Source organism: Lepisosteus oculatus, chromosome 6 (genome assembly GCF_040954835.1).
Source record: "Lepisosteus oculatus isolate fLepOcu1 chromosome 6, fLepOcu1.hap2, whole genome shotgun sequence".
Lineage (NCBI taxonomy): Eukaryota > Metazoa > Chordata > Actinopteri > Semionotiformes > Lepisosteidae > Lepisosteus > Lepisosteus oculatus.
In genome coordinates this window covers 19,788,636-19,814,951 of record NC_090701.1, presented here as the reverse complement: position 1 = coordinate 19,814,951, position 26,316 = coordinate 19,788,636, and the positions used below count along the sequence as shown (strand labels likewise).

Sequence of the window (26,316 nt, the reverse complement as noted above, 5' to 3'; positions counted from 1 at the left end):
GTGAACCCTTTGGAATTATCTGTATTCTTGCAGTAATTGCTGCTAAAATGTTATTTGATCTGTGTCTCTGTCATAATAATAGATAAACACCATCTGGTTAAACAAAATAACCAACAACCAATTGAACACATTGGTTAAACATTCACTGTCTATGCTGAAAAAATATGTGAACCTTTAGATTTTTTTAACTGGTGGAGCCTACTTAAGCAACAATGACCTCAACCAAACGATACCTATAACTGCTAAACAATCCTGCACATCCGTCTGGGGGGTATTCTGGCCCATTCCTCTTTCCAGGAGTGCGCTATTCATTGATATTTTTCCTGCATAAGTCCTGCATGAATGGCTTGCATCAGGTCATGCCACAGCATTTTAACTGGGTTGAGGTCAGGACTCCGACTTGGCCATTCCAAAATGCAAAATTTGCCTGTAGAGTAATTCTTGCGTTTAGGAACATTGTCGTGCTGCATGACCCAGTTTCTATTAAGCTTCAGATTACAGACAGATAATCTGACTTTCTCCTGTAGAATGTGCTGATACAATTTGGAATTCACTGTTTCAACAATGACTGCAAGCCATCTTAATGGCAGCAAAGCATCTCCAAACCGTGATTCTCCCTCTACTACGCTTCATGGCCGGGATGAGGTTTTTGGGCTGTGATGGTATGCAGCATTTTGCTTCCTCAAAATATAAAGTTGCACATTTACAGTATTCCAAAAAAGTCCACTTTTGGCTAATTTATCCACAGAACAGAATCTATCCAGTAGTGTATATCCTAGGTGGTTTGTTGGCAAACTTGAAAAGGGCTACAATGGCTTTTTTTTTTGGAGAGCAGTGGTTCACTTTGTGGTATGCTCCCACATACACCACTCTTGTTCACTCCTTTCTTATGGTGGACTCATGAACACAGATATTAGCCAGTGCAAGAGATGCCTGCAGATCCTTAGCTGTTACCCTAGGGTTCTCTGTCACCTTGAGTATCCTACAACTTGCTTGTGCAGAGATTTCTGTTGGAGAACCACTCCTAGAGATAGAAGCAACAGTACGGAATTTCTTCCATTTGTACACTATCTGCATGGCTGTGTACTGATGGAGACCTAAGTCTTCAGAAACGATTTTAACTCTTTTTCCGCCTTATGAGAATCGAAAAATCTTCTTCTGAGGTCCTCTGAAACCTTTTGATCAGGACATGATTCACTTCAACAGATTTGTGTTGTGAAGAGCCGATTCTTTTGGTAACCATTTTTTGAGGGTTTCGTTTAGGGAAGAACACCTCAAAATCACACCATCTCATTGATTAGAACTCCCAACACAATAAGGGTGGGTGGTATAACCGGTATAGACAGTGTACAAGTAAAAAATATGTGGCACGATAAGGATTTGGCTATACCAGCAGAGAATGGATTTAGATGTTTACATAGATTGCGCCGCCAGCATTGTTGCAAAACAGGGCTTGTACATTTTTAATATTGACCTGTTATAATTGTTAAAATTGTGCCATATTTGAGCTCCAATTATATAATTCCGAAAATGTTCATCTGGCTGAGATTTGGAAATCTGATAGGTTCAGAATTATTGATCTTTGGTGGTTCAGACTTTATGACGTATCTGAGGTCATTGCGGCCAATAAAAACATGTGGGCGTCCTCTTCCCTTTCCCATGAAAACAAACACACGTGTTTGGTGTGCCCGTCTGCAAACACAAATACGCAGAGAAATATAGAAAGGCAGTGTTAGCAAGATGGGAACAAGCAACGAAATTGTTGAAAAGAAGGGTGCTTCATTGGTTGTTTAGAAATGGTTCGGATTTAAAAAGTTGGACCACGAGCAGAAAAAGGTTATCTGCAAACTATGCCAAGTGACGATTTTAGCCAGAGACGGTGATACAAGGAACCTCTACTGTCACCTAAAGATGAAAAATGTATGCGAGTATGAGGAAAGTATGAGAATGAGCTGTACTGTTTCAGGTCTGCAAAATAAAAATGTTCTTAAAATGTTCGACTTTCTACTCAGTTCAATGTGAAATTTAAAAAATACTAAAGGAACAACACAGTAGCTAACCAACAGTTGTTAATAACCTAATAGTTAACTCTAGGCAATAAAAACTTGTACTCCTTTAAAAGCATGTTTTAGTGAATTTATGAGAAAAAATTCTATATCATGATATATAGTACAGTGTATATCACTGCTGTCTAAAAATAAATTTATACTGTGGTTTTTGGCCATATCGCCCAGCCTTAGGACACAATGTGTAAAATATAGACAAGAAAAGTTACAATTGATTGTGAGTTATTTGTTTCTTCAGACTGTGCTTATTTTTATGATTTACAGGTAGATGAAGATCAGATTACACTTTAGGAACAATTAATGTAGGATTACAGATAATTCAAAGGGTTCACAAACTTTTTCTCACAACTGAATACAGTAAAATACTGTACAGTATATATATCTAGAAATGGGTTATATCATAAACAATGCATTCTTTGTATCCCGAAATTGTTACTCAATGCTGTTTCTCCTTTTTTCTATTCTTCAAATTGTCCTGTCAAAATTGCATGTAAGCAATTATGATTAATTTAAATTAAAAATAAGTAACAAGAAGGAAACATGAGGTTGGGAAGCACAATAAATTAAAAACCAATTACTACGGGAAATGGACTGATAGAACAATAAAACATTTCAAAGAAGATATCTGTTCACTGACAATATTCATGAACCTTGTATTCCCAATCAGTCTCCATATTATTGTTTTCATATTTGATTACATTTATTAATCATTTAGCCCAAATCCAGCAATTCCAAGCATCATCCATTAAAAACACCCTAAGGATCTAAAGAAATAAGAAACAAACAATGTCAACTTCATCCCAACAGTCAGGTATAATAAAGGGAGACATCTTTATGGCCAAGAAAAACAGCAGCTCCACTTTATTATATGTCAAATATTATGAATATTTTAAAAGAATATTCCTTTATATACTATACTCTTCAATAGATTTCATGGATGCACTACATTAAGAAAAGCAGAATGTGTAGTATTTCTGACACTCTATAATGTAGCGAATGTAATCAGATCACTGTTAAAACATTCTTTAAGATTACAGTCCGAAAACATAATATAGAGATTACTTAAATATCTCTAGAAAATGAAATTGGATAAATACAGTGCTATACATACTGTAAAAAAATCACTTAATTGCAACAAATTCACAAAGTTATTATCAGCAAAATTAGAATATCTTTTTGTCACAGGTGCATTGACATTTTACTGAACAGAGATGACTGTAGGTAAATTCATTATGTCGATTTTATTATCAAAACATTTCATCAATACTGTGGAAGTTACAGGCTAATAGCATGTATGGCCGTACAAGCTGTGTTTCTGTGTCACGTGCTTCCACTCTACACTCTTTTTACAAATAAAATAAATTCCCAGAAAAACTTTTGCACAGTGAAATTCATGAAAAAGAAAAAAAGGATTTCCATTGTTTCTTATGGGGGAAAAGTACGATCCGTTCTAGACCCCAAAAATGCCACCCCTATTTTTACTTTTTATACCAAAAAAAGACAAAGGAACATTCATACTGTGACTAACAACCATACAGTGGTTTGTGTTTTTAGTAATAAAAAACACTGCTTACCTAGTTAGACATCATTAATTCTACTTAAGTACAATAAAATACTTGACAGTAACCATTTGCTTTCTGTGCTAGCTTCTCACCAATACTACTCAGTGGATTGTGATGCATACTCTCGATAAGAAATGATTCATATGATGCCTTTCTCTTTACTCCCTACATTCCGTGGAGGTTTCAATATTTTTCTTTTCTAGTTTTGAAGTTGGCTTTCATTAATCGAAATGTGGGAAACAACTCAAATGCTTTGTAGTATTGAATTTTCATAAAAAAAGAGCTTTCGGAAAAAGAGAGGTACAGTATAGGTATATTGCCATTTCTGCCTTACAGCAGTCTTTTCCATTCCTATGGTAAAGACTGGACAAGCATAAACCTGCTCACTGGTTTCTGAGCCCTAGATGTTCCATATTGTCAAATCATATTCCACATACAGTTTTAATGGGACGCAAGCCTGTTAAGTAGGGAAGAAATGTCAATGCTCAGGATGTAGCAAAGTGCATTCAGGCTGCCATCAATCACTACAAATGTTTCTATAGAAACTAGACAGCCCTGTCCAAATGACAATTCCCGGACCACTACATTATTTTGTCTACTGCACACAGTAATTACTGTATTGTGCTTCATTTCTGCACCATACTTACTGACATGGTGTACGAGTTGATGGTGATCTTAGGTGTTGCGCCAACATTTTGATAGTGTACTCCTGATAAGCAAGCCAGTTTGGTTCCTTTCTCTACTATATATTTTTCTGTTTTGAATTGTACAAAATTAAACATTCAACAGGTTAAATCACCTTATCACTTATGCCCATTCAACCTTTCTCACTAATGAGGCAATTTAGTGCTTATCCAATAGTCAAACTCACGTGAATATATTACATGTGTCAGCCATGGATGATCAACTGAAGCCAAAAAAGTTTAATATATATCCAAAACTTCTATAATTTTTTTTTACCCCCCAAAAACATACATGCCTAAAGTGATAAGTTTCTCTGAATGCCCAGTATATACAAAGAATACCATGCATTCTTCATATTTGTCTTAAATCAACTTTAATATAGCTACTTGCATTGGTATTTACCTGAGTACATCTGAAACATTTTTATCAACACCCTGTGGTAAGGGGATACCTGAGAAAACAACACACATGTGTTCTTCTCCTCTTTCAAAACTATGAATTGAACTGCATTCATAACTCAACTGGAAAGAATAAAAATACATGTGCAATGTTCATCTACCCTGGACCTCATTAAATAATGATTTTTCACCCGCCTTAGCAACACCTATCTCACCGAGTTTTGATATGAAACAATTTGGATGCAATCTCCATTGCATGGGAGATTTCAAACACTTTAGTTTGAATCCATTTTTACTGAAATCCAACGGTTCTGGGACTGTACCGTTGGATTTCACAGATACAAAGAATGCCTTGAAGGTTGTATCACTGCCTTCACTGCTGCCCTGTCATTATCAAGCCAGTTCGCACAATGGAACAATAGCCTGTTTTTGTTTTATTTCTCTTTTGCGTTCACAGCTCAGGGCACGAAGCAATAGATTGTGCCTTTTGCTGGGAACAAGCAACAGCAGTCCACCCCCACCAGCAACATATGTCACCTACCTGCTTTTCTGGCATGCCGAGCAGATCCATGCCTTCTCCTTCTTGCTGTAGTTCCTGCAGCTCTTGCAGACATTGAATTTGCAGTCCAGGCACTGGCGTTTGGTATTTATGAGAAACGTGAAGGGGGAGCAGCAGCGGATGCAACAGTGGTCATTAAACTTGTTCTGTTTGGAGAGGATTGTGCATTTGCTGCCTTCTTCTTCGAGCTCCTGTTTCATTTCACTGCAGTGCAAAAAAAAACAACACGTATAGACTGATGGCTGAATGATTGAAGATGCTTTAATGAAAACAATAAGCAGATTACAATGTCATAATAGCAGTAACTCAGCTCGCTGATGGCAGTCTTAATGTTACTGCAGGTTGGCATTTAGCTTGAATGCTTGCCATTCTCTGTTACCTTAAATTCTTAAAAAACTGTCTCTATTGTAAGGATTGTGGTCTTTGCATGGTGAATTCATATATGGACAACATTAAAAATAGCAAATACAATATGTTCATTATTATATTTTAATAATATCTAATAATAACATAAATCACACCTTTTCCATAACAAAATAATTCCCAAAGGTGTTAGTCAATTTCTTTTATACCTATCCCATATTACAAAGTAGGCTTTTACAGTAAGTGTAATATAAGATGCTTAGAAAATGTCATATTGATTCAGATACATTTGCAGGTAATTGAGTTTTCTTTATGACAGTCCAGATAACTCTAGTAAATGTTGCAGATCACCAAGACCAATTTGGACTGGTGTTTATGTTAAGACATTCACTTTGGTTATTCCGCATGGAAAATGTCCTAGCCTGTCCAGAAACAAAACTAAAAAATAAAAAAGAGTTGAGTTTTTTATCCATTTTAAACTTTAAATCTAAAAGTGTAACGTTTGTTATTCGTTAACAATTGACACTTAACAATTTTCAACTCATGCAATTATCCTCAAATTAGGAAAGACACTTGTAAATTTTAACCATAACACAGCCATTAAGATTTTGTCAGTGAAACATTGGCAAAAATAACCATAGTCAAACCTGAAGGGTCAATTGTTGTTACATCTTGGGGAGCTTTTCACAATTTTACCTCAACATACAGAGAAAATGTAAAGTTACTGAGATTAAAAGCTGTCCCTAAAATCACATGATTGTGTTGCTTCTAAAACCTACAGTAGTTATTGAAATAATTACAATATTTCATCTGTGCATATCACAATTTACTTGATCAGGTATTAATATTTAAAACCATTGGAGAATATAGATAGTATTTAAACCCATTTCTTTATTTTACATTACTTAATTTGTGAAATGTCAACAAATGGTAAAAAATGCATTATTAATTCTGATAATGATGAGGATGATGAAAAGCACCCTTAAAATATTTAATTTAATTATCAATTAGATGAAAAATAGCAAACATACTGTACGTCAGTCTTTCTAAATAAAAAAATGTTTCCTCCTCCATGACAGTGCTTTCGAAATACCTAGTCACCAATATTGTCACACACATCATGTACAGGTATTTCACTTTAGGCAGTATAACCTTAGTTAACATAATTAGGTAGTTTGTATACAGTTAGGTTAGGGTAAAAAGTGGACCAAATATTGGAATTGGATGAAAAAGCTTAACAGCTTGTAAATAATATACAGCAAGCTAATGAGTTGGTGGTTAGTGCCTTAGACTACTGATGAATCAAAAAGCTTTAAGCCATCAAAAATTCTACAGGGAAGATTTAACATTGTTTGGGAAATACAGATGTCTATTTTTATTGTTTGGGTCAATGATTTTACCACATGCAGTTACAGTAGGTGGTTGAAAATGTTTCACCTACAAAAAATTACACATTCTTATATATTTGCTATTTGGTTAATGATGTTATCTTTCTAGATAACTTAGATTTGAAAAATGGCAAACAATAGAATGTGCTATAATTTTTTTATGAAACTGTTGTGCAGGGACTTTTGTGTTCAGGCATTTATCAAGGGTGCAATACTGTTGTCAATATTGACTCCCAAGCAGATACTTTACCTACTTGCAGGAATTCCATGTGGGAATGCAAGTAAGGGGGTTTAATTAAGCATCCAGGTGAAGTGCATTCTCTGAGTATATAAGGCCCTTCTGTGGCAGTCTGATCTACATGTATATCTTTACAGAAATCAGTTAGCTATGTGCAAAAAAAAAAATGAAATTTGAACTATGATTGGTAGAATTATGTTTTATGTTGGCTCCAAAATCATTCTTTCTTTTAACTTTAGTTGGTCATTTATTTTGTATTGTTTTAGATCTTGTCAGGGTTTTCTTTCATTTAAATAAAAGTTTATTCTACTGCAGCTCATACATTCCACTATTTGATTAAACCTGATAGGACTGACATAATATGTACAGTATGTGTATTTTATATTATCTGTTTTTTTTAATTTTCTTTCTAAATTTGTTTTCAAGATCATAGTAGATCTTAAAAGTGCGAATGTGTTTGTTTTGAGACCTACTGTAAGCACCTACTGTACACTGAGAAATGTTATTAAACAACCTAGTGTCACTGGCAGAAATAAGGCTGCTCTATTTGAAGTGCATGGAATAAATAATTCCAGTCACATCGCAGTTCCTCTGTGAAGCTCTATGATTGATATTCCACTGAAGAAATGCTTCCTTTCAAGTAAAACAATAACCAAAAAGGTCCCATTTAAATGTCACACAGAACAAAGTCAGGTAAGGGTGAAACAAAAGCAGGAAAGAGTACCTGTATGATGTGAACTGTCATAGCTGTATTTCCTAAAGTAAAGAAATGTAGAAGAAAAATAAGATAAAAATCAAATACTTGAATCTTTAGAAGATGCAGGTAAAAGACATTAGGCTAACTTGGTAGGATTTGTTTCACTTCAGTATATTATATTGTAGTATAATGGATGCAGTGTAATCAAAATACAGCCTAACCAAGACAGTTGAACCTTTTGGAGAAAAGTTAGCAGCTGAGCAGTGGAACATAGCAGGTGAGATACTGCTGTTACAGTATATCCTTGAACAATGTACTGTATTTCCTCTTCAAATATTTCAGTAAAATGCCTAGCTCTATAATTGGATGCAAATGTACTTTTCACCAGCTAAATAAATTGGCTAAGTACTTCAGCTTTGTCTTTGCAACAGTGGAATATAAACTTTACTACTTTACTACTACTGTACAGTAGTCTGAACACAATGTCCATTTTGATTCAAATACATTACAGTAAGATATACGATAAAGTTGTCCTTTAGACACTCTGGTTCTCACTTATTGCAATGTATTTAAATCCTGCACAGTACACAACCAATAATACCTGTGATTTTTCAAAATGATATACTGTAATAGAACGTTCAAAATATTTTCAGTTAATATTCTGTTATAAAACCATTTTTAAACTGATATTTTGGATAACATTTGAAAGATTTGCAGTCTTGTGGTTGAAACTGCTGAAGGAAATATAAAATATGTCACTGTTATCTGATCAAAGCACCAAGAGAGAAAATCTAGACTCACTCCCTACTTCAGGCACCGCTGCTGCTCAGACCTGACTCTAACTGAATTATATTATTAGATTTCAGAAGGGCAACTGCATCCTAGAGCTTGGTCAAAATGAAGAAGTTGAAACCAAGAGGAATATCTTATTCAGGAGCTGCAGTACAGAGTCCTGAACTTGAAAAATGAGAATGTTAACACATCTAACTTGATTCAAATTTTTTTTTTGAGGCCTTTCCTACCCAAAAGCTACTGTACATGTATTTCTAGTACTTGCTTCTAGTAGTAGTGGTCTTACCAAGATCTCTGCATTTTTAGTTGTTAAATAAAATATTTATGCATCTCCTTGTAATGCAATGATCCCCTCTGGTTTCTCCTTGCAGAGGCAGCAGTGTAGTAAGAGAGGCAGGAGACGGTACGTGCAGCTCACTAGTTTCATTGCCTTTATCTGGTATACGGGCATGCTGGTCACTGAGGGGGTAGGTACTTTGGGAGGGGTTACAACGACTCATCTTTGGGTTTGGCACTGGAGAGAAAGAAAGGGAAAGAGGCCCCCTATTTATAAAGGCAATGAGAAGGGATATTAATCTTCAAAAACAGAGGGGAAAGGGGTCAGGGTTAAGAGGCTCTCAGACAGACCACTTTTGTGGCTACAGTAATCTCTCTAATTATTGCTGTATGTACACAGTGGTGTACATTCCTCAGTACAGATTAAAACACACAAAGTTCTACCATCTGCTGAAGAACTCCTTAGTACTTAAAATTGTTAAATTGTTAAAAGTGTGATAGCCCAGGGAAGAGGATATTTCTAGCACACCTTTGGCTACTTTGTGATATTTGAATTTTCATCTGGACAATTTTGACACCAAGATGGACTTACATCATCCCTCAAACTCTGAATCTTGAAAAACTTTGTGAAAAAGGTTGTAGAAGCTAAAGTCCACAATGTACATCAAAAGCCACGTTTTTCAGAATATCAAGCAAGACGTCATTCTGATTACATCTATACAATCAGCTTATTGAGTTTCTTTGAATAAGTTACTTCAATGCAGACAAAATTATTTTATTATTTATTATTAATAAGAAAGGAAAGGAAAACCAGAAAATTAAATTACATAATTTTCTATGATACATTAACTATGGTACATATCATAAATATATTTATAATGTATAATAAATCCATTTGCTGTATATAAATTCAGGAAGATACTGAGAGATACTGGGAAAGCATGACTCAAATCGAACGACCCAGGCTCACTTATAATCTATTTCATGATTTGCCATGACTCACTTGAGTTAAAACCAAGAAAATGAGAGCAGTACAAGACCTGCCCACTATACTGTCTGTACTGTATTCTTGTGGCTAGAAGGACTGGTTTTCAATGGTTTGAGGCACTCTGCTTATCCTTTAAATGCATGTAACCTTTTATAGTAGTCGAAAACGCTGTTTATGTTTAACCTGTCCATACAGAATATGACAGTATGTGCAGTTCCACTGCCATTCTATTTTCTCTGTTCTTATTTCTAGATTACTTGTCATTTTAGGATGTGATGAGGAAATACAGTGATATGAGATAGGTTGGCAGTATGACATAATGAAGCCTCATCCTTATGCCCCTTAATTCATAACTATTTCAATTTGTATGAGTTCCATATCATCTATACAATATGTTTTTTTTTTTTTATAAAGGCATGGGTCATTTTCACAGATCAGTTGTTGTAGTTCATTTCCTCCCATGTTATATAATTAACATATTTACTCTGCAAATAAGGCAGCAAAGTTCTTTCTCTGGTCTTTTGCTAGTTTAATTTTATAATAAAAAATATTATTTAGTAGATGCCTTTATTGGAAAGGGTATTTTGTATGTCACCAGCTGCTTCTGCATTTTAAAAAGGGAGCACAGGGACATTAAAGAACTTGTTCAAGGTGACACACTGCGTGACAGTGGCAGATGCAGAACTTCAACAAGGAGCCGCCTAATGTTGCACTGTGTGACAGTTACTCCACGTCCAGATACACAATTACTGTATAAGCATACAGTATATGACAGTATCATTAAAAGATAAAAAAGTCTAGAATAAGAATATTACACTACATGTAAAATCTCTAAGAGCATAAGATGATTTCTTTACCTTCTTGGAAGAACAGAAAAATATTGTTCTTGAAGGATGAGATAACCATAGTATGTGGTAAATAGCTAAATGGTTAGTAGTAAATGAACACCCTTTCAAAATGTTCTCAAGGTGTAATAATTTCCCCACAACAGACATTCTGTTAACAACAATAGAAATGTTGCACAAATATACAGTCATAAACACACCATCTAGAAGTTACAATTGAACAGTAAGGTGGTTCTCTAACCATTAATTTGCCACCTGAGCTGTGTACAACTCAATAGTGTACTTAGTATTCTGCTGCTGAATACCATTCCAGATTTATTTTTTCCTCAGGCTTTGTAATAGAGTCAATTGATGTTACACCAAATACTGTTGTATTATATAACAACCAACCCCACTGAAATATATGTAAAGTTTAGAATCTCAAACTCTCCCTGATTGCAATGCATAAATAATAAATAAACCTCTTACATAATGCTTTTCTGTCCATTCCACTCAAAGGAAATGGGGACTCCCCTCCGCCACCAGTAATGTGTTGCACCCACCTGGATGATGTAACGGCACTCAAACGTGTGCCAGTACACTCACCACAACTCAGCTATCAGTGGGTAGAAGCTAATTCAGAGATGTGGATTATTAGGAGGCCATGATTGGTAAAGGCCAGGGGAAATTTAGTTGAGACACGGAGATTAACACCCCTATTTTTATACGAGAAACCCCCTGGGACTTTTAATGACTATGGAGAGTCAGGACATCTGTCTCATCCAAAGAGTCATCTTTAATACATGGCAATGGGCTGGTCAACCTGACAATGCGATCTAAAAGCTATAAAGTTAGAATCCACCAAACACGTAATAAAGTTGCAGATGTAATTAATGCAAATCAAGCACTGGCATGAGAGGTTCACAGCACAGATTTCAGAATCAGTGAATTGTACTACAACATGAATTTCTGAAAACATGAATGAACCTATTTACAACTTTTGAAACGAAGAGATTTAATAATCAGAACTACACCCACAATAGTTGATTAGTTCTGATCTCTTTAAAGGTCCTACCAGGTCTTATGCTGAACATACATCATATATGGACAAATCTATTAGAAAACAGCAGGGGAATGTCTTTTTTGTTTGGATTGAAGTACTCTAGTTGTATTGCTTCCCAATTTACCTTTTTGGGACAACTTTAAATATGATCTTCTCTTCGCAGTATACTGTATGGACATACTGTATAACCTAAATGTTACTGTACATACAGAAGTGCATTGATGCCATCAAAAATGTTTAATGTGTATCTCTTAATTAAGTGAGAATTATCACATATTCATTCATTATCTCCTTATTATGAGATATTAAATTGCAGCAAGGATTTCCTAATATACAGTAAGAGTTTAAATATTATTTTAGGGATCAGTGCTGGAAAGCAGAAATCTCTAAAAATCAACTCTTCTGTTCCCACATCATTTATGGATCTAGTAAATGGAAGCATTTCAATAATTTATTACTAACGTGGTTTAAAAATGTCAGTAACCATTAACGTTAATCAATATGCATAATTTGTATTAACAGCATGACTAATAGAGATGTTTAAACTAATGCAGTGTGATTGCTTAGGGTTAGGGTCTCATCTGTGTGCAGTTTGTATGTTCTCCCCATGTTTATGTGGGTGTTATGTTTCAAAGGCATACTGGTTATCCCTGGTGTGAGTTTGTGCATGTAAGTGTCTGTGTGTGCCCTGTGATGGACTGGCGTCCCTGCCAGGGTGTATCCCACCTCACGCCTGTTGCTTGCTTGGATAGGCTTCGGCTCCCCCATGACCCTGTATTAGATAAAGCGCTTAGAAAATGGAAGAACTCCATTAGAGCTTCTACAAATTGTTACATTCACATTATTTTTGCACACCTTAGATTAGCCATTTATACCATTTCTAGGTTATAGTATAAGGCACAAATGTTTTCCAAGTTTTCCAACATTCTTAAATTAATTTTGAAGATATATAGTAAAGCTGTAATATTTAATTAATTATGGTGGTACAGTAGCTGTCTGGCCTTTTTTTCTAATGCAGTCCCACACAAAAGACATTTTCATAGCTCTTTACAAAACTGTAGTTGTTCAGCATGCATCAATTCCTGCATAAACCGAACACAAAAAAGAAAAGGGACAAAAAGAACTCGACATCAAGGTCAAGCTATAAGAATTAATACAACACAGCAATTAAACCACTGTGATAGAACAAGTAATTTTAATACATGCAATTAACCTGCTGTAGTTCCAAACCCGTTTCAGGAGATCTCACATCAATAACTACAGAGACACACTCAATGCTTGATTAACACTGAACTAAACCAAGTCCTAAAAATATCCTTCCCATTTAGATAATCAAACTACAAGGCTATTTTAAAGAAAATAACCATCATGCGATACTTGTTATGGAAACGTCACTTTATTTCATTAGATCAGTGTGGAATCCTTGGGGAAGGAGTGAATTTACAGAAATCAGGGGCAGAACTTTATTGTTTCTTATAAGTTAATTCTAGTTATTTAAAAACTGTTATTACTGACTGATCCAAACTTTGTTTTTTTGTGTTCTGGCACTTACATTTTGTGAAAGAGAGTTTGATTGACTCTCTTGCCTTGGAGTGGATAAACCAAGCCCTTGTTATTTTGTTAACAGCATCAGAGAGATATCAATTGGCTAGCGATGGATTCTTGATTTGTCATATAAAAAAGAGGTTTTGTGTAGGTCTTCTGTAGCATAAGGTGTAGTACAAGATATCCACACCTGAAAGACCACAGACCTAAAGAATGAGAAGTCCACCAAAGGAAAGCTAAACTGATTAAGTGAATAGGCAGACTTTAAAGTGCTACTGCATTGTACTCAATATATATTAACATTGTTTTGTATGCAATTTGAACAGCCCTCTATGTGCTAGTACCATGTTAACTACAGTGTAAGTCTGTTTGTTTTTTTTCCTTTGGGTGGTTATTATTGTCCTTTCTTTCAAGTTTGCATGTTTTCTATTTAACTTATTTTTAAGAAATGTCCTTGAAGTTATTTACATTTTTACTAGAATAATGGGGAGACTCAAAGCAAGGTCACCTAGGCAACACCATGAATGCATCTGTGTTACTAGTTAGATTAGAGAAAGGGAATGAAATGCACTCTGAAGGGCAGAAACACATGTTCAGAACTGTATTATGCTTTTACAGTACTATTGTTTGAGGAGACTGACCTGAAGGGACGCTTTATAATGAGAATTACTGAGGAGACGTCCCACTTGCCAGAATGAAATTAAATCTGCTTGAGAGCTCTTCACCTCTTTGGGTGAATTCACAGGATACCACAGCAAAAATAAACAATATAAGAATATATACTATATATCACCCAGCACACAACTGGACTCCGTATTTGGAATTGCAATATGTGCAATCGGCAGAGCTCCCTACAAGATACATGACAAATCCTGATCATATTAAAAACACACCCTGCTTTTTAAAATTTTACCTCAAAACCTATTTTTGAGGCATTCGGTTCTTATCCAATTCTATGTTTAAATTTAAATTTTTTTTTGTATTTTATTCTCCTCATCTGCTTACTGTACATTGCATATGTATATTTATATAAAGTGATTTGAGAATGCTCTGGATTGAAAGGTGCTATATAGAGATTGATTGATTTATTGATTGAAATGCATTAGAATTCTGTTCCTGCTTGAAAAAGCACTGGAGTTGGAACTGCAGGACCTAAGAGACTAACATGAGAAAGAGGAAATGGCAAAATCCCTCATTAATGGAAACATGAGCCAAGAAGCTGACAGACTGTAATAACTGTAATGAAAACATAGGGATGTTATTTATAATCACAAATTAAATTAGAGGTAGGTGCATTTCACTTTATTTTGTGCTGGAAACAAAGTAGCTAAAATGTCTGATGAAGAAATACATTCTGCACTTTTTTTAACTCATTAATAATCGTAAATTAATTCCAATTACTGGACAATTGCAGTGGAAAGCAGTGTAGTGCAATGGTTAAGGTTTTAGAATCTAACTAGAAGGTCAAGGATTCACATCTCAGTTGAGACACTGCTGTTGTACCTTTGACAAAGGTACTTCACCTAACTTGTTCCAGTAAACCACCAGGCTGTATAAAAGGGCGCAAATATAAGTTGCTATGGATAAAACTTAGACAAATCAGTCAGTGGTTCAGATAGTTTGATAGTAAACTGACTTTTAGAGACACCTTTAGACACCTTTAAAAGAGACACCTTTAGCCATCCCTCCAATTAACAGCAGATTTTTAAATTATGAAAATGTATTTTTAACCTATACTCTTTATAAAAATACAATAAACCTAACCATCAAAGCTTCCTTCAGACTGCTTCTGGCAATGTACTGTATTTGAAGACATTATTCATTTTACAGAGATGGTATTGTTTGTATTTATTTGGATTTATCAAGTATTTTCCTTTTATTGTGCCCAATTTGACAAATCTGGAGATGTGCCTTGTCCATTGTGGTATGGGCCAGTTTTGGTTTGACATTTCCCAGTGGCATAGCACAACTTCCGTGCAACTGAAAGTGCAGTTGTAAGGCAGGAGTCAATTTTGACAGAACCTGTACAAATGTACAGGTAAGAGTACAAATTAAAGTTCAGCAGACATGCTACACACAGAGAAAGCACAAAATTCTCATTGGTACAATATGCAGATGAAAGAAAGTATGTCCTTAGAAAGATGATGTAGAATTTATATCAGTCTCCCCTGACTATTACCTTAGAGGTGCCTAAACAGATATGTACTGTATAATATAATTCAAATAATTATTTGTTAGGCACTATATATACTATAAGGTACCTGTAAATATTAAGAATATATGGCTATAGTTAATATATAGTTAAATGATTCTTCATCAATAAATTATTGGAAGAAAATGACAAATATTTTTAATTACTAAGTAACTACCTTATTAAACCTGAAACCCTAAAGACAAATGAATCTTAAGGAAGGAACTTCCTGCAATCCAAAGAAATACTATCAGCTCCCAATTAAAATTTGTTATTGTATTGTTTTAGTTATTAATGAGGCCAATAAAACAGAAAAAAGTATAAAATACAAAGACTGTTTTGATTATATAATAAAAACTAGCATAAATCCCTTTGTTTACTGTTAGTCTAAAAAAACAAAACTCAGAATCTGTGACATATCTAAAGGAGCTGTATGATAACTAAAATGTCAGAAATATGAATTGCTGCTAGGAAGTCCCAAGCCTGTTAACAAAGATGTGTAAAAGTCAAGCAGAACTGATATCCATGGCAACTCAAACTGCCTATACTGCATACAAATTGAACGATAGCTTGTGTGCCTGAGGTTTCCAAGCACAATAATGAATGAAGCAATTATTTAAATTTACTCACCACACTGATGAACCTGTCAATGTCTTTAAATCATCTATATAAGCTTTACCACCTTGTTATCAACTACTCAGTGGGTGGGAGATTCATTTTAACAAATTGATTGAGATTGCAGTGGAAGTGCATACTCATTTCACCTTCCGGTTGATACATGGAACATCATGAAAAAAATGCTGCAGGACCTGCTATCCATGCTCTACAGCTGCTAATTTATAGCAAGGCACAATCGTTTTAAGATCCAAACCATAATTCTCTGCCTCCCGCTTTAACCCAGAACTCAATTTTAGATTACTATACAGTTTGACCCAAACGGCATTAGAAACATATTGCTTTTTTTGCTGGACAGAAGCATGCTTTTGTATCAATACTATGGCATAAAACATAGCCCTGCAGGATGGGAGCTGCACAGTATATATAATATAAAGCACTATTACTGTTTACTGCCAGACCTGCTGAAGCTATACTGCACAGTACTGTATGTATGACAGCCTCAGCATATTGAAATAGGAACAAAGATGTTTAAATCCAATCAATCACTGGCTCTTGATGGTCTTTTCCCAGTTATACAATTAAATGAGGGACATTATTCACGGTCTCCAACCTACTGTAGGAAATGTCAGCTGTTACTTAGAATGGGAACAGTACACAGAGTTTGGCAAACTGCAAATATACAACCAACTGATAAAAATGCTGACCAAAATGAATCAGGAAACCACGTACATGGAAACATACAGTAAGTATTACTTATGTCACTGTTAAAATTATGGAACGAATATTTTGAACTACATTAGTTGTAAAGTGTAATTAATAATACAGCATTTTAGGAAACAGTCAACATGGACTTAGAAAGGTCTTATTTAACAATACAGAAATATTTAAATGAGCAATAAGCAAACCAAACAACACTAAATCATGACATATCTGGATCTTCAGACTTTTCTTGAAATTCACAACCTGATTGAATGGCTTTAGACAGACAATTGTACTTCATTCTAAAAACCATGTGAACTACAGTATGAACACACACAGACAGAGGCTGTGCATCTAACGTTATGGCTTGTTAAGGTAACTTTACATTAACTTGCACTTACTGTACATTAAATTAGATTTGCCACATCAAAGAATCTGAAAACTTTCCATTGTTCTTTCATTTCCATTATGGATTGGCCTCTTTCCATTTTTGTTTTTGTTTCCTGCCTTGAATGCACAGAGTAGATTGAGATTGAGATTGTTAAATACATACAATTTACATAAAATGTCTGCAAGCTTAAACTCAACAAAAGTGAACACTGTGAAAGCATCTGGATACTTCAGAGAGGCAATGCAGAAGTATTCAGAATTTACTTCGCAGTTTGATATCTATGCAGTGGTAATGCCAAAAGAAGGACTGCAGTACAGAAGGTGCTTCCCATGAAATATTTCAGTAATTCAATAAATGTCTGCAAATCCTTAGCTGGAAAACCTCTGTGCCTGCATTAAAATATACCATATAAATATGACCTGATCATGATTTAATCCTACAGGGATACATCAGATTAATATTTACAGTATACTTCAGGGTGAGTTTAATATTTTATTGGAAGATTGCGTAATCACAGCATAATATCAAAAGAAATATGATTCTGCTTATAGGTTCATCAGTCAGTACTGCATACAGTATTACAACATGAATTCTAAACACCAGGCAAAAGCATTGTACGAACTTTAGAAGCACAGCTGTTTTTGGCCTTCTTGGTCACTGATTCACACTGAGTTGCTAAGGGCAGATCTAAACATAGTGGTAACAACGCAACTGTGCTCCAGATTGATGAAGCTGAATAAAGGATACAAAAAACATCCACGCACAAGGTAACCAAAATTGATTAAATTGTACCACATCTAATGTGGAAACAGTATAAGCAGTAGGAAATATAAAGACAAGATATCCAAAATATTGAAGAGAATTATGTAAATATTTATTTTCCTTTTTATAACATTTTGTGTAATGTATACAGTATCTATTGTTATTAACAAGAACAGTCTTTTCAGATATTAAATCAGAAATGTCTAGATTTGTGATAGTAGTTACAAATTAAAAACAATATGCCACGCATATTAATATAAGTATGTTACCTTGTCAAGGGTGTGCATATTAATTGGCATGATTGGTTTTATGTACAGTTCACACATCTTCAAATATACAAAAAATAAACAAAAACAAACATAATGTACTATACTGGTTCCAAGAATTAAGTTTGTAATGTCTGTCAGAAACTACAGTATATTTAACATATACAACATACAGATACAGTATATGCTGTAATATATGTAAGCAAAATCCATGTATGTTGCCACTGTGGGAGTGGGCTAAATTGTTGAATAGAAGGTTTGATATTTGATCACTGTTGACTTAAATCTAGAACAAAGTTCGCTCTGTCTTCAATAACTGAGCTTCAGTATACTGATGGCACTGTAATGTGCACTCACTTGGAAACAGATTTCAGGAATTAATTAACACTTTTACGGATGAATACAAGAAATTGATGTGTAACACTCAGAAGACTAAGGCCCTTCATCAAAAATCTGTAGTTCTAGCCATTCAGAGGTTCACAGAAAGTTTATCTCCCATAACTCAGAAGTTGTTTGTCACAGATGGTAGCCATTGACAAATTGTGGAAAAACCTTTTCAATTCAATTTGCAATTCAATTCAAGCTCTATTGTTCTATTGGGGAACTTTGTTTTACAGCACACTGCCAACATAATAACGCAACGACAGGCAAAATTTTACCAACCAAGAAGTCAGTGCAACAGCGTTACAGCAAGATAAGGGAGAAGATCGTTTGAAGGAGATATTGCAGTGGGGATGAAATACTCCCTGTGTCTATTAGTATTACACCTAGGGACACAGAGGCATCTCCCAGATGGGAGATGTGTGAACTTGCAGTGGAGGGGGGGAAGAGACACAATCCATAATACACTATGCTTTCTTTGCCACCCTCTGTTTATAGTAAATATTTAAGTTGATCTGATTTGCCCAATTAATTTGTTACTTATTTTGAACAGTTTTCCCAACCTACTGTGTTACAATCAATGACACTGATGTTACCAAACCAGCAAGTGAGACAGTATGTCAAAACACTTTCAATAAAAGACTTTTACAAAAGTGTTAGGTGGTTCCATCTACCTTTAAATAGCTTAGCTTCCTTAGAAAAAAATAGTCTCTGTTGTTTGTTTTTTTTATAAATCATGTTGCAGTATTTGTCCCAACTCAGGTTTTTACCTATGGCCAATCCCAGGTACTTGTTGTCATTGACAATTTCTAAAGTTTTAAACATTAATTGTTTTCTGAGTCCCTTAATAACTTGAACATTGCTGGCATCAGCAAACGTAATGAGATGTCCATTTGTAATTTTGCCATTACAATCGTTAGTATACAAAATGTACAGTAAGGGGGACAAAACACAGCTCTGTGGTGATCCAGAGGAAGTATTGTGAATGTCAGATCACCATAAATGTCAGATAAATAACAGCTAAACGTTTTTAACTTTCTTTGTGCTTTTTTATGTTCCTGTAGCATAGTTCTAAAAAGTAAAAACTCAAAAGTTCATAGTTTGGCTGTGAAGGGAAGTAATAATATTCTGCATCAGGATATAGCCTCTGGCTCCCTATGCAATTTAGGTTTGCTCTTGGTTCTATGTGGTAAATTTACATTGTTTTTATTTTGCTTTTTACTTCTTTTAAGTGGTTTATGAATTTAAAATACAGCATTCGTATTTTTCTAAAGCATTTGTCCATATACTGTATACGTAACTTGCTGATGTTGTTTTGCTGATGTTAGATGCTCTCTGCCTTTCCTTTGTATTCCGGCATTAACTTCATCATTCTGTTTCACACACACTTCTCCCAGTCTTTGGGAGAAGCTAGATTAAAGCATGTTATTATGTGGAAGAACTGATAGGGTCTAAGAAGGCAAAGAATTACAATAGCTGAAGTGCATGTGCCCTGACAAGTAGATAAAAGAGATGTATTTCAGTAAATGCTCTGTAGTCATTTATCCTACATGTGGTTCTCTGGGAAAATGGTTTTCAGTCCTGGAGTATCTTCTTTAACTGCAGCGCTTCTACTACTGTTTAGTTTGATTTTCATTTTGAAAAGCGTGTAAGGTTGTTTTGGAGTTTTCTGAGGATATGTTTTCTTTGAAAAACAGAACAAATTCATGATTTCTTACTGTCCCACAATATAATCGGTCTATTAAACTACCTTACTACAGTACGTTATGAATTGCACTGCATGAGAAGACAACTATCTTTTCAGAGACACAAAATTTCATTAAAAAAAGAACAAAAAATCTCTCCTGCAGATTCTCTATAAAGGCAATACATGATATGGGTGGACTACTGTGTACAGTACTTCTTGGAGGATTATAAATAATGACAGCCTCTGATCTACTCAGCTAACTGCAACCAAATAAGTTGAAAAGACAAAAGTACCTCCATTCACTGTAACTTTTCTTATTTTCTTGCTTTCATTCTCTGTGGTGTACAGCATAATTTTTCCTTATTTAAAATCAGAACACTTGTTTTTTTTAATTTCATTACTTCTTGAGGAATTCACACTATGGTCTGGTGCTTTAGTATTGTGATGCTAGTAATAACTATATTGTCGATATAAAAAAGATTTGGACCTCCCTGATCCCCAGTTGTGGTGGGAGTTGTACAGACATACACCAATGTGTGTTACTATAGAAATAACAAGACAGACATACTGTACCTGCACGACATGGAAAGGCTCATTATTGACAGGCACAGGTGCTGCCTATTTTGTAGTGTTGATCCACAGGAACTACTCAGAGCTATTTCACTTCTCTACCTGATCTGTTTTTTAGTGGGGCAGCTGCTGCATAATGGCCACTGTGTCATCATCATTACATGAGTGATACATTTTGCTGGTGGATTAAGCGGATGCCCTCCTGTACTGTATGTGAAGAGCAGACTAAAGTACAGACATACACATCTGTAGTGTTAACTAATTAAATGGCTTAAAACAAGCACAAATATTGGATATTTTACAGGCTATAAGCATCTCCTAAATATAAGTACAGCCCTAAAGAATTCCAAAATACAGCCTGTTAGGACAGTACTAGCCAGCAACAAACAGTTAATGAAAGGCAGAGAAACACAAAAAAGAAGACATATTAAATGTCATGGCATATTTTTAGGGCCTGGGCTATCAGCATTCTTCCTTTTTCAATATTTTAGAGATAATTATGAAAATATATTGTGTTATTAGAGCGGCTGTATCTTATCAAAGATACTATGAGGAAAATAAAGATGGTGAGGAAAAGGACATTATTTTAAAGAGGTTTATAAGTCTCATTCTAGATAATAAAGTATTTGTACATATATTACCTTTTGCTGTATTTCAGCCAGGTGTCTGTTTTAGTGGAAAAATAATCTCTTTTGCATGAGCTTGCTTGCCTCTCCAGCTGAGAATAAGCAAAGGAAGGCAGTGGCCTTCACCAGCAAGCTGCACGGCAAATTGAATTTTTTGCTTCATTACTAGAATAATCTGTTTTCATTCTGATAAGCCCCCTCAATCACCTGGTGTTTAGATCTCTCCGTTCTCTGCAGCAACATTCCTCACACTGTAGGAGTGTCTTGACAGCAAGCTGTAACACTTTTTGCATTCTCATTTTCAGAATCTTAACCTCATCGTCACTGCAGCTGGTTCTAATGTCCAGCTGTGTGCAAGTACATACTGGAATAAGAAAAACGTCTCATTTCTCATTTTCTGATGTTACATTATGACAAAGGCAGACCTGTGCTGTGTCACACTGATGGAGGAGAAAATGAAAGCCAGGCAATTAAGAGCTTGAGTGAAAAAAAACGAAACACTTGTGGTTAAAAATAGATGCTGTAGCAACTCACATTTTTGTGTCCTTTAGGACTTCTTTTAAGCATTTTAGAATTTTCTAGAGCAAAACATTATCCATTTAAACAGAGCAGTCAAAAGCCTCAGGATACATTTCTCTGTGCTGTTCATAATTCTGCACTGAAGCTGTGTTTCAAAATCAAAATTGAACAGCCAAAAATGTTCTTTTCAGCTTTGAAAGTGGTAAATGAAGGTCTGAAATAGAACTTCTTTTAGGGGCCAATTAACACAACTGCCAAAATACAAAAGACATGAACAGCTAAATTACTGTAAGTTCAGCACACAACACATGAAGCAAACAAACAGTTGTTTACCTGTAACTTTGTACTGCAGAATTTATCTGCTCATAAACAATGTTTTGCTGCTGTTAAGCCTTTTTTACTTTGTACATAACTATGTGGTGTCTATTAGATAACAAAAAGGTGTCACATGCAATACTGCAAATAATTAGACCAAATAATGGAGGACTTAAAAAAGTACATTTTTTTAATTTATGAGTCTTCTATGAATCTGCATATCAGGGAAAAAATAAACTACAGTGTGTTCAACCCAGTGATTTCACGTACTGGTACACCTTCACTTTGAGTCAATTTTAGAGTGAAAAGTTCAGTATTTGGTTGTAAATCCCTCTGAGGTAATTGTGACCTAGTGAACTGAACTCTTTGTGTAAGCATGTGAAATGTTATGCTGCTGCCACGCCTTGGGGTTCGGAATTCATTTTTTTTTTCTCCAACATGTTAAGTGCATGTTCAATTGTATTAACATCTGGAGATTGACCCTGCCCAGTCACAGATTTTCCACTCTATTTTCCTGATGAATTTCATGGTTGCATTGCCTTTGAATTTTCACCACACATAGACCCAATTCGTCCTTAAAATGTCAAGTCCTAGAATCTCTCGAAGGGAAAGAACACCCTCCAGAGAGATAACTTAAGAAATTAGGCTGCAATGGAAATCCCTATGGTTTTCCATTCAAACAGAAATGACACAAAAAAAGAATTCTCATGATATTTTTATCCATGCCATGATAAAGTCATAAAAATCAAAAGGGCTTCAAGGTGCTTAGTTTGTATTTCACAGCATAGTCTTTAAGAGACAACAAGCAAACAAGGGAGATGGAAAGTACCTTTAAATGTGAACTCAACATTAAAAGCAAGTGTTACCTACTGTAGGTTGTGTATGCCTTTGGGTTTACAAGTCTTGGTAAACTGATCTCTTCCTAGAATGCAGAGACATCTTTTCAAAATGAATCACATTGTATCAGAGAACTTTAAAAACATCACTAAATGGTAGTGCTGAGGGCATTTTTTTTTACTATTTTCAACCATACTGTACTTTATGAGTTATGTCTCAAGTTTTTAATCTTATTGAATTTTGAGTTTTGACATTCAAAGTGTATTTTCTTTGTTTAAAAACTTGGGTACATAAAGCTGTTGCATTAAAGCAATTACTGTCTTGATCTCCCCAGTTAAGACGTCTCTAGTTAGGGCCCAACATATTTAGATTTCAGGACACATACTGTGTTACGGTGTTAAAAAAGCAGGAGAAAGAACAGATAATAAGCACCCTACACTGATCTCTGATGAAAAAAAAACATTGGAAATGTGACAAAAAATTATACATTTTTATGAATTGGTTTGGAATTTTAATACCAGCTGTGACCAAATTCAATTGACAGTCTTTTTCTGATTCTGTTTCTCAGAAGAAAAAACATAAGGACATACTGTACATAATTGTGGTTAATTGGCATTAATCAATACCAAAATGTCATCAATTGTGCTTCAAAACATCCCAGTGTTACATTTGACAACGTCAGTCTCAAAAGCCAGTTTCAAAGCCTCCCTCTTAATTTCCACTTGTTACTCTGTATCCTTGTCTCTCCTGGTTGACTTAATTGTGTCCAAGTTAAGAGGGAGTTATGATGTCAATTTTATAGCACTGTTACCAGAACAGAGTATATTTCAGCATGAATTCCTCACTTTTTACTACAATACATGCTGCATATAAGCTTTCGATTAGCTTTTTTTTTACAGTGCATATACTGTACAGTACATACATAGAAAGCCCAATGAATAGAGAAAGTGTCTTGCAAAAGTATCTGCAAGACAAGGTAGTTGTCTTGCTGGCTGTTACGACCCCAAGTGTCTAGGGATAAAGGGGTGTAACATTTAGGATAATTCTTTTGAAAGCAGGTGGGTTTTGGTGAGGGACTAGGAAGCGTGATAACAAGGGTAAGGAACAAGAGTGGTGCCAAAGGAAAGAAAATAACAAACAAAATGGAGCTGGCTAGGACAGTGAGGGAAAGCTAATCTGACTACAAAAGAAAACCCGAAACACACGGTCTTTGGCGTCTTCAACAGCTTAGCTAACCTGCCCTGACTACCCAAAACCATACAAGACAAATGGCACTCACCCGTACTAAACTAGTGTTACTGATATAAAATCAAGTGTGTAAAGTGTACCCAACAACCTAAACTAACCTTATATACAAAAGTTCACACAAAAACACAAGTGAACCAGGAATACAAATAAGGGAAAACAAGAGTAATCAACAGGAGCAGGGTACAAAAGAACACAAAAGTTGAACATGTAACACTGGGGCAAGGTAATGGCAAAACAAGGATGAACACACAAACAAACGAAAGTACAAAGAAACTTACAAAAAAACAACAAAACAACAAAGCCAAAGCTATACAAAAATACACACACACAAAGCAAAACAAACGAAGCCGAAGCAATAACCAGAAGCGAGAACCAAAACCAAAAGGGACCGAAGTCAAACGAAAGGCCTCTCCTTGCTGAAAACCTCCATGTTATATGCTGAATAAGATGTGTTCTGCTTGGCTGATTGATGATGACGTCATACTGAAAGTGTGGTGTAATGGTGGGCCAATGGGGAAGGGAAAACAATCAAGGGTCAGCAGTGTGGACATAACAGAAAAAACACACACAGAACACACACTGGGACGTAACACTGGCCTTCTTTCAAGTACTGTACATAGTGGAGGACAGATGTCAAATCAGTGGATGCAACACTAGATAGAAGACAGCAGCAAGAACACAACAGGGTTGACAAATGAACCATACAGTATCTGTTCTCCACTTGCTAGGATCTATTGATCAGCATCATAGTGAAAAGCAGCAGCACCCAGGATGTAGTACTGCTTATAATATCTTATAATTAACATACTAAAACATTTATTGGTCTTCTGTCTTGTTGCATTTTTTTATGGATGGGTCAGGCATTAGTATTTTTAGGAAAATAACACTGGTATTATACTTTAATCTCTTAAATAATAAATTGTGTACTAAAATTTACACAGCATCATACAATTTGTTATTATAATAAGATGCCTTTCCATTTTCTTTTATTAACAAATTATTCACAACAAGCAAGGGTAGCCAATTGTCTACAAATTAATATGGCTTTCCAATTGTACAGATCAACTGGTTTAACTTAAGTGAGCCGCAGTGTATTCAAAGTAAAAGGCATTTGTTTCCTGTATTTCCTACTACTAGACGAAAGGGTAGTGAAATAGAGTTTATTTATAGGGAATCATCCACACAGCTTCCAACCATCCGGTTCACTTACTGTGAGAACTACCTTTTAGCTGTTTGCAAATGTGTTAGAGAAAGAAACTGAGTCATTTAAGTACCTATCAGAGAGATTCATGACAAGATAAATTAACTGCTCTTCACGCTTTTGCTTTTTGAAACCTCCTTTTCACCACCCTGATTTTTGTTTTTATTTTAGTATAAATGATGAGATTGTCTTAAAAATAACAAAATTCTTGCTTTTGTTAAATACGGATAGCTGACAATTCTTAAGAAAGATCTCATTGTGAAGTACTAGTAGTTTTTCTTTTTGTAATCCATTGCTTTCTCATTACTCATTATTGACAATATAAAATACTGGAATGATACAGTATGTAACAGCACTTCCCATGACACAAGTCCCAAAACACATTTTAGTCCTCGTATTTTCCTATTTTCCTTCTCTGGAGCCACCTCTTCTTCGGTGTTTTTCAGCACTGTGAAATCTTTTAATGGACAGATTTTTTTAAGTGTATTTTGCAAATTCAATCTGGACCAAATACAATGCGATAATTAGGTCATCTGCACAACTTTCAGAATTTATAGATTAT

At 35.1% G+C, this 26,316-nt stretch overlaps 1 protein-coding gene across 3 annotated transcripts in view; it reads right to left on the bottom strand.

The window, feature by feature from the left end:
* The window catches only part of myripa (myosin VIIA and Rab interacting protein a), a 139,043-nt gene that overhangs the window by 78,099 nt on the left and 34,628 nt on the right, over window positions 1-26,316 (bottom strand). For 2 of the 3 annotated variants that reach the window (XM_015354547.2, XM_015354549.2), the window contains exon 3: window positions 5,252-5,473. In XM_015354547.2, coding sequence (XP_015210033.2) covers window positions 5,252-5,473 — 222 coding nt within the window. Of the gene's footprint in view, window positions 1-5,251; window positions 5,474-21,649; window positions 21,726-26,316 lie in introns of those variants that run through there. The other variant, XM_015354550.2, reaches the window with a different exon arrangement.